Source organism: Pseudophryne corroboree, chromosome 8 (genome assembly GCF_028390025.1).
Source record: "Pseudophryne corroboree isolate aPseCor3 chromosome 8, aPseCor3.hap2, whole genome shotgun sequence".
In the NCBI taxonomy this organism is placed as follows: domain Eukaryota; kingdom Metazoa; phylum Chordata; class Amphibia; order Anura; family Myobatrachidae; genus Pseudophryne; species Pseudophryne corroboree.
In genome coordinates this window covers 305,401,128-305,414,279 of record NC_086451.1, presented here as the reverse complement: position 1 = coordinate 305,414,279, position 13,152 = coordinate 305,401,128, and the positions used below count along the sequence as shown (strand labels likewise).

The 13,152-nt window shown below is 43.1% G+C and overlaps 1 protein-coding gene across 1 annotated transcript in view; it reads right to left on the bottom strand.

The window, feature by feature from the left end:
• NRK (Nik related kinase) overlaps positions 1–13,152 on the bottom strand; it is a 511,622-nt gene that overhangs the window by 115,420 nt on the left and 383,050 nt on the right. The window contains exons 20-22 of the mRNA XM_063937359.1: positions 11,946–12,034; positions 10,403–10,518; positions 8,908–9,001 (exon numbers count right to left, since the gene is read on the bottom strand). Coding sequence (XP_063793429.1) covers positions 8,908–9,001; positions 10,403–10,518; positions 11,946–12,034 — 299 coding nt within the window. The remainder of the gene's footprint in view (positions 1–8,907; positions 9,002–10,402; positions 10,519–11,945; positions 12,035–13,152) is intronic.

Below are 13,152 nucleotides of genomic sequence, written 5' to 3'. Positions count from 1 at the left end.
TACTCTCCACCATTGTCTGATCTCAGGATCTTTAGTTTCAGACCTGTCTGATTCTCCACCAGGTTTTTGTATTCCACAATTTTGTTAACAACTTCACTCTTTTCCTTTAGAAAGTACATGTGTGTCATTCTTGTGACGTCATCAATGAGAGTCATGAAATACCTGTAACCACTGATTGATTCTTCCTCCATTGGACCACACATGTCTGTGTGCACTAGAGCTAACGGTGTCTCTGCTCTATTAACTGACTGTGGAAATGGGTTGTGAGTTTGCTTGCCTTTTGTGCAACTCTCACACATAGGTCTTTCAGCGTTGCTCATGGTGATCCCTGTTATCATTCCATCTAGCAGTTTCTGGACATTGTCATATACCAGATGACCCAAGCGTTTGTGCCACAGATCCATTTACTGTTTTTCCTCAGTAGCCATCATTGCAGTACACTACTCAGTGTCCAGGACATATAGTTGGTTGCACCGGGTTGCTGAAGCGATAACAGTCCCTCTTTTATTCTGCACCATACACTTGCCCTTCTGAAATTAGACTTTGTAGCCTTTTTTCTCTAGGACGCTGATAGCAATGAAATTACTTCCTAAATCAGGCACGTGCAACACATCTTGGATATCTGTAACAACTGTCTCACCTCCAATTCTTAAACGTAGTGTGATTGTCACAGCTTGTAATGCAGTAAGGGCCTTATTTTCAATCCCTGTAACTGCAGTGGGAACACATGGTGTTAAAGAATTGAACCAATGCTCATTGCAACTGAAATGTCTAGTGGCCCCCGAGTCCATGTACCAGCAATCCTTTCTGTGACTGCTACATTGAGTGCTGACTCGTTTGGCTTGTCACACTGCTTCTGCGCACCACTGGAATTTCTCATCTTGCAATCTAAAGCTTTATGTCCTATCTTGTGACATACAAAACACTTGAATTTGTGCTTTCTGGACTTTGTGCCCTTTGTGATCAAGGCAGAAACTACTTCTACACAACACTTTTTTTGCATAGCAGGGCTGCACAAGCGTTCGCAGCCTTGCTATGCAAAAAAGCCCTCCCCCATAAGCGGCGTCTAGTTGATCGCACGGGCAGCAAAAAGTTGCTACGTGCGATCAACTCGGAATGACCCCCATAGTGGTTTCAAACTGCAATATAAAAGTCTACTTCCATTTCCTCATTTAAATTAAATATACTACACGTGTTACCAGAGCTTTTCTTTTTATATACTCTTATACTCTGATGCTCTTATAAGCTGAAAGGAATAAGAAAAAGTAGACTTTTAAATAATAAAATGAATTTGAATGTAATGTAAGTCACTTAAATGCAATTGTTTAAGCCTATTGAAGAAGATAATGTCTTGAAGAAAAAGGAATTAGATTTTAGCACATACACTCCGAGGAGCATAATGTAGTATTAACTCTGCACAGTTTAAAGTGGTTTTCAAAGGAGGGAAGGTAATAAGCTTGTGCTGTATAATGAAGAGGTGGAAACTTAGACATGCTTCTAAATTCAGGTACTCAGATAGAGGCAAAGGATGACTAGGGAGAGGCAGTGGGTGACACAGGAGGCAGATAGCGACAGGGGATGGCATAGGGTGACAGGGGGTGGAACAGTGAGACAGGAGGTGGCAGAGGGTGACTAGGGAGAGGCAGAGGGTGACTGTATAACGCACAGGAATTTGGCTTAACTATGTGCCACCATATTCTATAATGGTAAATTACGCATCTGATCACGCAGAGATTTCAGAAGGTCCATTTGCTTTGGACTACTGGTCTAAAGAATAATAAAAGGAAGAGTAACAAAAGTCAAGTTACCAGACCAGTCATGTAACTCAATAAATATATAAAGTACACATGAAGTACAGATACGGGGGGGGTAATTCCAAGTTGATCGCAGCAGGAATTTTGTTAGCAGTTGGGCAAAACCATGTGCACTGCAGGGCGGGCAGATATAACATGTGCAGAGAGAGTTATGGGCCCTACTCACTGGCCGACCCGCCGCCGAGCTGCCCGACGGCGGATACGGCCGACGAGCGACCCGGCGGCGGGGGGGCAGTGACGGGGGGAGTGAAGTTTCTTCACTCCCTCCGTCACGCGGCTGCATTGAAGTGCAGGCAAATATGGACGAGATCGTCCATATTGGCCAGCATGCACAGCCGACGGGAGACCAGCGATGAACGAGCGCGGGGCCGCGCATCGTTCATCGCTGGAGTCTCCACACTGAAAGATATGAACGAGTTCTCGTTCATTTATGAACGAGATCGTTCATATCTTTCAGAATATCGGCCAGTGTGTAGGGCCTATTAGATTTGGGTGTGGTGTGTTCAATCTGCAATCTAATTTGCAGTGTAAAAATAAAGCAGCCAGTATTTACCCTGCACAGAAATAAAATAACCCACCCAAATCTAACTCTTTCTGCACATGTTATATCTGCTTCCTCTGAAGTGCACATGGTTTTGCCCAACTGCTAACAAAATTCCTGCTGCGATCAACTTGGAATTACCCCCACTGTACAATCAGTTCACATACATTCTGCATGTTTGTGAGCTAATCATAGTGAAGCCATGCAGCAAATATGTTTTGTACAAGGGTATAATTATAGCTGCAGGAGTCTGCTATGGGGCAAACATAATGTGACTTTATAAATAAAGTACCAGGCAGTCATGTGATTTTGAAAAAAAATCACAATACAAGCAGCGCTCCTCATTGTATATGTATAGACAATGATATAGGTGCCCTACATACTGGCATCTAACAGGATGTCAGGAAAATAAACAAACAGGTGTCCAGCGGCAATCAATGCAAAAAATGAAGTGGGAGACAGATTGCTGGGATGGGGGCAGTGCTGCAAGTATAGCGGTACGGTGTACCGGTAAGAAATTCCCAGCCGGTAAGCTGTACCGCCAGGCCGTCCACCATAACTGCATCCTGCTGGTTGCTATGTGAGGGGAGGAGAGCGCAGCACAGCACCTCTCCTGCTCCTCAATTGTCTCTGCTGTCTGGTCTTCGGCGGCTGCGGCGGCGGGGTGAATCTCAATAAGTCACCAGTTTGCTAGCCAATCAGAGCTCGCGGACCGGCAGCCGCGGCTCCTGATTCGATGCTTCATTTGAGATAACTGCCGCTGGAGACCAGACTTCACAAGCATTGAGGGGCAGGAGAGGCGTGCACTGCACTTTCCTCCCCTTACACTTACAGGGCACTCTGGGGCAATGTATATCTGCCACTGTGAGGGCATTTGTGTATCTGGCACTGTGGGGCAATGTATATCTGACAATTGTGCAATTGTGGGTACATACAATGTGATGTGGATAATATATATCGCTCCAATCCGCTTTGGAACAATATAATGCCCAATATGTCACTTACTGTATACCCAGCTTAAGAGTGACTCCCTTTATGTCTTCTGGGTGTATAAAAGTATACTTGTATGGGTAACAAGTTTGCAATAAACTACTATAATATTCAGCTTTTGCTTTTTTTCATGACAAAATAATCATTGCAAACTCCAATAGGACCATGGTGTTTTGAGCTTTTACAGAGATGAGATGTCTGTTCTTAATATAAAATGATATGTTTACTTTTATATCCTACAATCTGTAACACATCAAAAACCGCTCTCAAGTGTAGCATTGTTTTCCATGTTGGAACTCCTAGTCTATAATTGTGTTTTATGCTGGCAATAAGCCTGAAATATTATTTGGGCAATATGCAACGTCTCCACTGACAACTTTTTGAAGCCACTATAGTATTGTGTTTTGGAAGAAGGGAAAAAAAGAAAAACATAATTTCTGTAATCTCGCATTTGGACACAACAGATGACTAGGGGGACATCAGTTTACTGTGAGACTCCGTCGCAACCTTCCATGCTAATGTAAAGCGAGTTTTCTAGGAGGGAAACCTCTCTCAGTTTTGCATGCACCCTATTTGATGGGGGGGAAGAGGGGGGGCGCTAAATGAGTGAGGCTTTCCGTCCCATAATAATATATACAGCTGCACACTGCACAGGGTTCTAGGAGTTATCTCCTCTAGATTATAGCATGGGCCATGTTTTATGCTTTTTTATCTAGTTGTCAGTTTAAGGTATAGCTAAATGTGTGTGCAGTCATAAAATGTAATGGTGAGTGAGCACCAAACAGGCAACTAGCAAATCGGAGAACTAATTCTTCATAAGATACAGTAGGTTGTAAATTTTTAAATGTTCATATGGTTGTATGATTTCTAGCGAAGGGTTTCCAAATGCAATCCACAATTTCCAGCTCTATGGAACACAGGGGGTAATTCAGAGTTGATCGCAGCAGCAAATTTGTTAGCAGTTGGGCAAAACCATTGGCCCTCATTCCGAGTTGTTCGCTTGTTGCCAATTTCCGCTATGCTGCGATTTGCTGCATGGTACGCAGAGCGCATGCGCTAAGTTATATAACACAAAACTTAGCAGTTTTGCTGGTGTTCGTACGTCGCACTGCTGATCGGTGAGTGATTGACAGGAAAGGGGCGTTTCTGGGTGGTAACTGAGCGTTTTCCGGGAGTGTGCTAAAAAAACGCAGGCAAGTCAGGGAAAAACGCGGGAGTGTCTGGAGAAACGGGGGAGTGGCTGGCCGAACGCAGGGCGTGTTTGTGACATCAAACCAGGAACTAAACGGACTGAGCTGATCGCAATCTGTGAGTAGGTCTGGAGCTACTCAGAAACTGCAAAGAATTATTTAGTAGCAGTTCTGCTAATCTTTCATTCGCTATTCTGCAAAGCTAAGATACACTCCCAGAGGGCAGCGGCCTAGCGTGTGCAATGCTGCTAAAATCTGCTAGAGAGCGAACAACTCGGAATGAGGGCCATTGTGCAGGAGTCTTAGGGAGTGGTAGAAGAACCTAGTACCAACCCTGGACATATAGTATGTACCCATTGGTCTTTTTTTTACACTGGAGTACTGTTTTAATAATGAACACTGTATAGATTGTGTATAATATACATTGTATCAAACATATTTAATCTAAATAACATAAGTGGTCAGCAAAAGGTTAGCCATCCCATTATAAATAAATGCACAAACATAATAGAACCACTAGGAAACAGAACTACACTTTCTAAGTACTCAGAGGTAGATATATGAAATGTCTATATGGGGAAGAAGTGGTATCAGCGAACATTATGTGCACTTATACCGCTTCTCCCCCATGTATTACAGCGGCGATGGGTGCAGAATGACAGGGCCCCTGTCTATGTCAGTGCTGCTATACAAAAGATAGCACACCGATATGCAGGGCAATGTATGAACGGTCAGTTGCAATGACTGTTCTGACACCTACAGTTCTGTCCCTGGGTGTGGTGGCTGCCGCCTCTGTGCGGCATTTGAGATCTCGTGAGAGTAGCGAGATATTGCACATGCGCAGGGGTGTATCTACCTATTGGCCAGGATGGCACTCGCCAGGGGCGCCAGGCAAGGAGGGGGCGCCGCCTGGCTGTGCCACCCGCTTCCAAAGGATAGAAAAGCAGTACTGTCAGACTGTACCTGGTGAGACTCTGTTACTGCTGGAGCGGCGCTGGTGTCCGGCAGCACCGCACTTGTAATAAGACTCAAAATAAACTACAGCTCCCAGCAGCCCTTGTTGCTGGGAGCTCCTGGCAGCAAGGGCTGCTGGGAACTGTAGTTTATTGTGAGTCTGATTACAAATGCGGTGCTGCCGAACACTAGTCTGTTCACTAGTGCAGTGCGGTGCTGCCGGACACCGGCGCCGCACCGGCAGTAACAGACTCTCACCAGGTACACAGCAATTGTTATATAGCACAGTGCTATAGATCTGTTTGTTGTTGAAGATAATAAAAAAAAGTGGCAGTGTTTGGGAGAAGGGACTGTAGAATCTGGAAATCTACATGATTTTCATGCATGTTAGATCTAAGTAAGTAGTAAGTGAAAACTTTAACTTGTTAAGTGTAATAAAGAAAATACATATCTTACCTATTTCAAGGCCATGTTCAAGGAAACATATATCAGTTAATTGTATAATTGATCATTTTATCTTGGAAGTGATGGCACCCTGATGTTTTTTCTAACAGGAAGTACTTCTACCATCCAACTAATGGTGTTTGGTTAATGGCTGGGTCCATTTGAGGCTCATCTCACTGCAGCTCATTAGCATTTCATTCAGGATGCAGTCAAGATGCCGGCGTTTGGCATCCCGGCGATCGGAAAGCTGACGCCAGCATCCCGAAACTGCTCGGAATGCTGATGCTGGCATCCCAACATAGATAGCGATGCAGAATGGCAAAATCCGGATTGAGTTGGTGCCAAAGTCTGTACTGGCAAGCCACGTCGGAGGGTTAGGGTTAGGCTGCGAGGGCGGGAGGGCTAGGGTTAGGCTGCAGGTAGGGAGATTAGGAAGGGTGGGTTAGGGTTAGGCACCACTGAAGAAGCTTTTGGGGGAGGGGGGCAGGTTAAGGTCAGGCTGTGGGAAAGGTGGGTTAGGGGGGAGGGATGGTGTAACGTGAATACGAGACACTACTGTGCGGTGTAATGTGAATGAGGGACACTACTGTGTGGCATAATTTGAATTGGAAGTACTATTGTGTCCACGCCCTTCCCCCACAAGACCATGCCCCATTTCCAATACTCACACCTTATTCCAAATGTGTGTAGGGGGGGGCGCCAGCCCCTTACTTTGCCAGGGGCGTTCGGACCCCTAGATACACCCCTGCACATGCGCTCTGGAACTGGCCGGGGTGAGAGACACAGTGTATCAGCACTAAGCTGATGCCCTTTGCGCTCTAGCTGGGATCACCGGAGGGGCAAGGTTTCACTCCCCTGCTCCAGCATACAAGATGTTTTTACATCTCCTCGATGTACCTTCCTGCTTTGCCTCGGTAAAGAGACGAAGCAGGAAGAGCCATAGCAGTACGATATGTGCCGTTATAGTACATCTACCACCCAGTCTCTTACCTCAATATAAGGCTCCTGTCTCTTCTACTGGTCCAGTGCATTGACTGAGTGCTCAGATCCACGCACACAGAGCAAACTTGGTAGAAGAAGCTGCTACACTGGGCATGTGCAACAGTTCCGCTCTGGCCCTCAAACTGCATGTTGTGGCGGCAGCTCTAGTAATTGTATTGTGGTTATAATTTGAGCTGCTAGCTAAGAGGAGGAAGGTTTCAAGCCCTATGTTTGCCTATGACAAGGATAATGTTGACAATATCCTGTCACTCGAAGACTAAGTCAAATTATATCAATTCAGATATTTTTTTAAATACAGATGAACTGCTAAAAAAGCTTGCTGGAGTATAGTTTCACTGCAGCTAAATGTTTCCTCACAATAGCCACATCCAGGTCCAGCTATGACAAGTGTGTTGGTCACACTACAACAGGCATGCCCACATCATGGAGTCCCACAGTTATAGTGGGACACAGCTTCAGCCCATTGAGCATTACAGATGGACAGTCCCACTGTTTAGACACTGTCCCACCCATAGGCTACAGTGTCCCGCGCATGTTCAAGAGTGTGCTGCTCCACATAGCAGAGAATCGGTGAATGGATCCATCTAGTGCCAGGAGAAGGCTGGGGGCAGCCCAGTAGCTGCTGAAATGCTGATCTCACCTCCAGCATGACAAACATGGGAGTGTGACACATGGTCATGCCCCAAAACTTCTCACAAGATGCAATAATTGTGTCATCATGACCCATGTCCCACCTACTTTACGGGTTGGCTGGTGGGATGCGGGACAGTTGCCTACTTTCTTAGGAGTCGGGAGACTCCCAAATTTGGGCCCAGCAACCAGAAGTTCAGGGAAATGGGCAAGTACGTTTAAAGGGGAAGCGGTTAGTTTCCCGGCTGTCGGGATCCCGGCAGTCAGGATACTGTCGCTGGAATCCTGACAGCCAAGGAAATCCTGGTGGTGGGAGCCTGGAATCGCCACTGGACCGCCTTCCCCAAGGGGAACTAAATCAGTGTGGTGAACAAAGCGCGCCGCCAGGCCCGAAGTGTGGCAAGCGCAGCAAGCCAGCGAGTGGACATGCTGCGCTTGCTGTTGGGATCCCATCTGTCGGGATTCCGGCATAGGTCTTATGACCGTTGGGATCCCAACCATTGGGATCCCATACTGATCCGTTTAAAGCTACAGTAGGTAAGAGGTTTTTTATGCAGCACTACTCCTGGCAAGCTCTGACTGTTATAACCCCTTGGCCGTACATATGTTCTGCCATATACTGATAGGCTTAAAGTATATCTTGATGAGCATCAAGTCTCATCACTTTAGTGTTAATCAGAAAAATGTGTATTATAATGATTGATACCCCCACACCAGTAAAATATTGCCAATATTAGATGTCCCCTTGGTGATCTGTTTAGAAGCATTCACCCTGCAGCCTTGTGACTTTACATAGTCGCAGAACTCCTCTATGACTTATAACATTCTTATGCGTTCAGCCATTACCAACGCAGAGAATTACAGAAACATTGCAGATTTCATGTGCACCTCTATGAGGCATGAGGAACAATTTGGGGCTGCCGTGAGGCGTAAGATAAATGATCAACACATCTGCACCTCACAGCCATTGCCGCTAATAGTATTGCTCCTTTAGAATTTACCGTAGGGAGGGCATTACCACATTAGTTGTTTACAATATAAAGAAGTAAGTTGCTGAACATGTAAATAGCTCTTTTAAAGCCACATTTTACTTTTGAACACACACACACACACACACACACACACACACACACACACACACACACACACACACACACACACACACACACAAAAGAGCTGCATCGATTTCAGTGTCACAACTCATAACAGTCCCTCTTTAATAGAACTGTAACCTTATTTTGTTTATTTAAAGGAAAGTATCACAGTAACCTTCTATTTGCAATAGGATGGGGCATTGTTTGCTTTGAGGTTACAGATAATATTGCTTCTTCGATCTAAGTACCTTGTCTCTGTGGATGTTGCTTTGGGGTTTCTCTGCTATTCCATCTGGAACTCTTGTCCTTGAGATATTCACCATACCATTGCTCAGTGGTTGCCTGGAAACAGGAGCCATTTAACCAGCGATGTATCATAACATAAATATTTTAAAGGCTTAAAAATATTCTTACTGTGATGTATTGAAAAATAAAACCTATTTCATACACAAGATAATTAATGCAATATCTCTGAAAATATCGCTTTCTGTTGAAACAGATGCAAACAGTGTTTATGCAATTACTAGAACTTCAAACGTGTTTCACAATGGTAAACACATATACAGGTTTTATAAAGAGTTTGTGAAACTGTAGAAAACGAGGTGCAACTTTACTTTGTACGTAAAATACAGTTTGTTGTTATGTAAAAGATACACATAAATCTGTAAAACTTCACACGCACAGTATTTACTACTTCCAAACCACTAGGGGGAATCAATTCTCCACTTTCATCCACCCTGGGAACCTGTAAACTACACACGTCTTTAGATTATGATGAGAAAATGGAAATAGAAAAGCAGCATGAAAGTTCAAAATGAGCAATAACTTTATGATAACGAAATGAAAATCTTTAATATATTTTAAATTGTAGACCATGGAACACTGTAAAAAAATTGGCACCTGGTAAACCACAAAAAACAGACAAATGTTTTTTTTAAACAAAATGGTGATTCATTGATTCATCTTTTTCAGTAGTTTGTTATTTTTGTGTTAGAGTATTGTCTGTGCTTAAGTTTATTCTATATGAAGCTACTAGCTTGCAGAAAAGCATGCATGTGCTATAAAATGTTCATCAAAGCTAGCTTATTGGCCAGAATTATGCAGAAGTCATATACAAAATGCAACTTTATATGCCTTCATGATAATGTCAGTCATTTACTCTTAGATCCTGGGGCATATGTATCAAACTGAAGTAGCAGGATATCCCCAGAAAACAGATGTTCTGGAAAATCCCATAAAAATCTAAGGACCTGCAGTATTTAACCGTGTCTGACTACAAATGAACACCCATAGGTTTGTATGAGGGCCACTATGATGTCGGATTTACCAAACCCTGGAATGTGAAGCTCATGGACTACTGCTGTACATTTACCCCCAGTGATGCAGGTCGACTGCCACTCATGTGCAGTACATACGCCAATCCAAACCTGGAAGCAGAGTGACAACCCAAGCTACAGTCTGATTCCAGCTGTTTGTCGTAAGGGCTCTTCCTAAATATGCATGAAAATGTTTATTTTCATGTAGTAATTTAATATGGATTGTGATAAATAGGGTCCACTGTGTAAGGAAGAGATTAGCCACTGGTATTATCATGTATCTCCATAGAAGTGAGGAGGCACATTTTTAAAAGAGAATATATGTAATAGAATGAACATGTGAAAATGGAGCATATCATACTGTATTTAAGGAGAATTGTCAGTGCCTCTAAGCTGAACACTTCAATTCAGTATAAAAGAAGCCAACCTCTTTTTCTGCATATCATCATCGCTGCTGCCAATCTCATCACTGGATGAAGAATAATATGATGCTTTTAAGTAAGAGCTGTTACTGTCTTTTCCTTTTGCTATGAATTTGGGGCTCTGTTATAGAGAGAGAGAGAGAGAGAGAGAGAGAGAGAGAGAGAGAGAGAGAGAGAGAGAGAGAGAAAGCTCAATGCCTGAAATGCTGTTATGAAATACACTAGACAGAATAAGGCTATAATTCAAAGGTATCTACAGAAGGTTTTCTCACATTAGATTCAGATATTCTAAATTGTTTATCCTTTTTAAGTCACCATATTTAATTTACATGGTTGTTCTTTTTTTAGCAGGCAGGCCCGCCATAATAGGTGTGCAGGCCTACAGGCGTGCAGAACAGCCTATATCTCCAAGAACCTGTCGTCATCATCAGCCTAATAGACACGTGAGGTTACTGACATGAACAAGTTGGACTAATGGCATGAATTACGGGCACTCAGTGTTAGCACATGGAGAAACCTGCTCTGGGATTAGTAAATTAACCTATTTGCTGAACTCTTGCTAAATAGCTTAATTGTTAGACAATGATGAGAAACTGAGCAGAGCAAGAAAACATTCACTGCCTGTTACAGCTCAGAAAAGCACTGCTGTGCCTGGAACATGCATTTTCTAGCACTATATTCTGATTAATAGTAATAATAATAGTAATAGGTTTTGTGGTGGATATTTTGCATACTATAATAATATGCAATATTGCAAGAATGCGCAAGAAAACTGAATAAAGAAGTCTAAACGAATTCTAAACAGAGGATTCCGTTCTTTTTAACTTTAATAAATAAAAGCTGCTTTAATTAATAGTAAAATATTAATTATAGTATTCACATGAGTAAGAGTAACATGGATAATTATGAACACATACAATGACTATACACCCGGCAAATGGTCATAGTTATGACCTAAAAATAAACCACATCTAAATCGCTCTAAGAAATTGGATAAAAAGCTGCTGCCACCCTATCAACTGCTCTAACAACACAGTGGAGGACGTATGCTGGGCATACACGCTAAGATAATCTGTCCGATCTGTCCGATAGCACGGATAATTGTAGCATGTATGTGGCCGACTGATCCAAAAATATCAATGGTCGGCATGCCAGATCGTCCAGTATATCTGTCCAACGCAACATGTCCAATCAGCCGCAACGAGCAGTGTATGCCCTACTGTGGCTGACCGCTGGAAATTTCCCCTGTTCCTTCACATGGGAAGTAACTGGGAAATGTTTCCTCCCCGGGTGCGGAGGGCCGATATCATGGCCAATACACAGTGAGAGAACTCGTACTGTATGCCTGTTACAGCTGCAGTGTCCAAGGCTGCCAGAGAAAAGGCCTGTTGGTCTGATAGGCATTTTATCTGGCCATGTATGCCCAGCATAAGATTTATTTACAAACACGACTACTAGAATCTTTCATTAAAGCCTGGATACAAATAAACGCGATAACACTTATGTAAAGAGAAGAGACCCTCTGCATCTATGAACAATAGCACCTACGGAAATATTTCGAGAATCCAGATGAAGTTCACTGTCAGGTTTTCCTAATTGTTGAGGATAATTCTGTACTTGGCTATTCTTAGATGAACCTAAAAGAACATGAATAGATTAGTAACCTTCATTTCTTATATGCTTTATCAAATACTCTGTCATTCATACTTGTCATCTTTCACCCTCTGGTCACTCTCTGTTATTCCTAATTTATCAGTCATCCCTGGCATGTGATGGAATAGTTCATCTGAGTTCTGCGCTATGCAGCAATAAGATCCTGACTGAGAGGTATACGCAAATGCCGCTGTGACTGTGTAAGTGTTCTCAGCAGTACTGCAAATATATACTATTGATTGAGCTGCTGGAATGTGTTCAGTCGTCCTCTATCTGCATCTCTAACCTTTAGTGTGTACAAAGATACAACATCAGCAACATCGATTGCACATCGGTCACAGCATCAAACTTCTGCTCAGTATGTCTGTCGAAACTAAGCCATTGGGGCCAGAGCAACTGCATATTTGGTTGCTGCCTGTGACACACCCACATAATGCTTGCTAATGTCAAATTAACCAGGAGTATCACAATAGAGGCAATAATATTCCTTAACTTTATCCACAATAGTCAAGGTAAACAACATAAAATGCACCTGGGCTGCTGCTGGACTTCTAGAAACCACCAGGTTGTACCATTTTATAGTGTTTACCTTGACTATTCTGGATAAAGTTAAGGATTATTATTGTCTCTATTATGGTACTCCTGGTTAATTTGCACTATCCCTGTGAGCTGGGGAACTAATTATTTTTAAGTATACTGTGACTTTGGACTTTTGTGGTGTTACTGACACCCAATAAACCATTTTATCTGCTTTAAAAAAATCACTCATCTGGGATTTATTTCATTGTGGCCACCATACGATTACTGGAGCACCTTTTCCATGTGAACAGGTGGAATACCTGTCTTCTACACACTGGACCAGTGGAAAAGGGTACGGGTTCCTCCATCCATAAAGTGGTGAAAGAAACCTTTATATGTCTATGCTTCACCTCATTTAGGTGAGACAACCTGTGTGGGAGTTACCCTAAGAGATGAAAATTTGATGAAGTGATTTTGCCAGTGTAACCCCTGTTTTCTTCCCTCTTGCTTGCATGTACTGAGGACAGGAGAACAAAAAAGGATTTTACCCATCAACATGGAGGAACTACTCCTTCCTTATTAC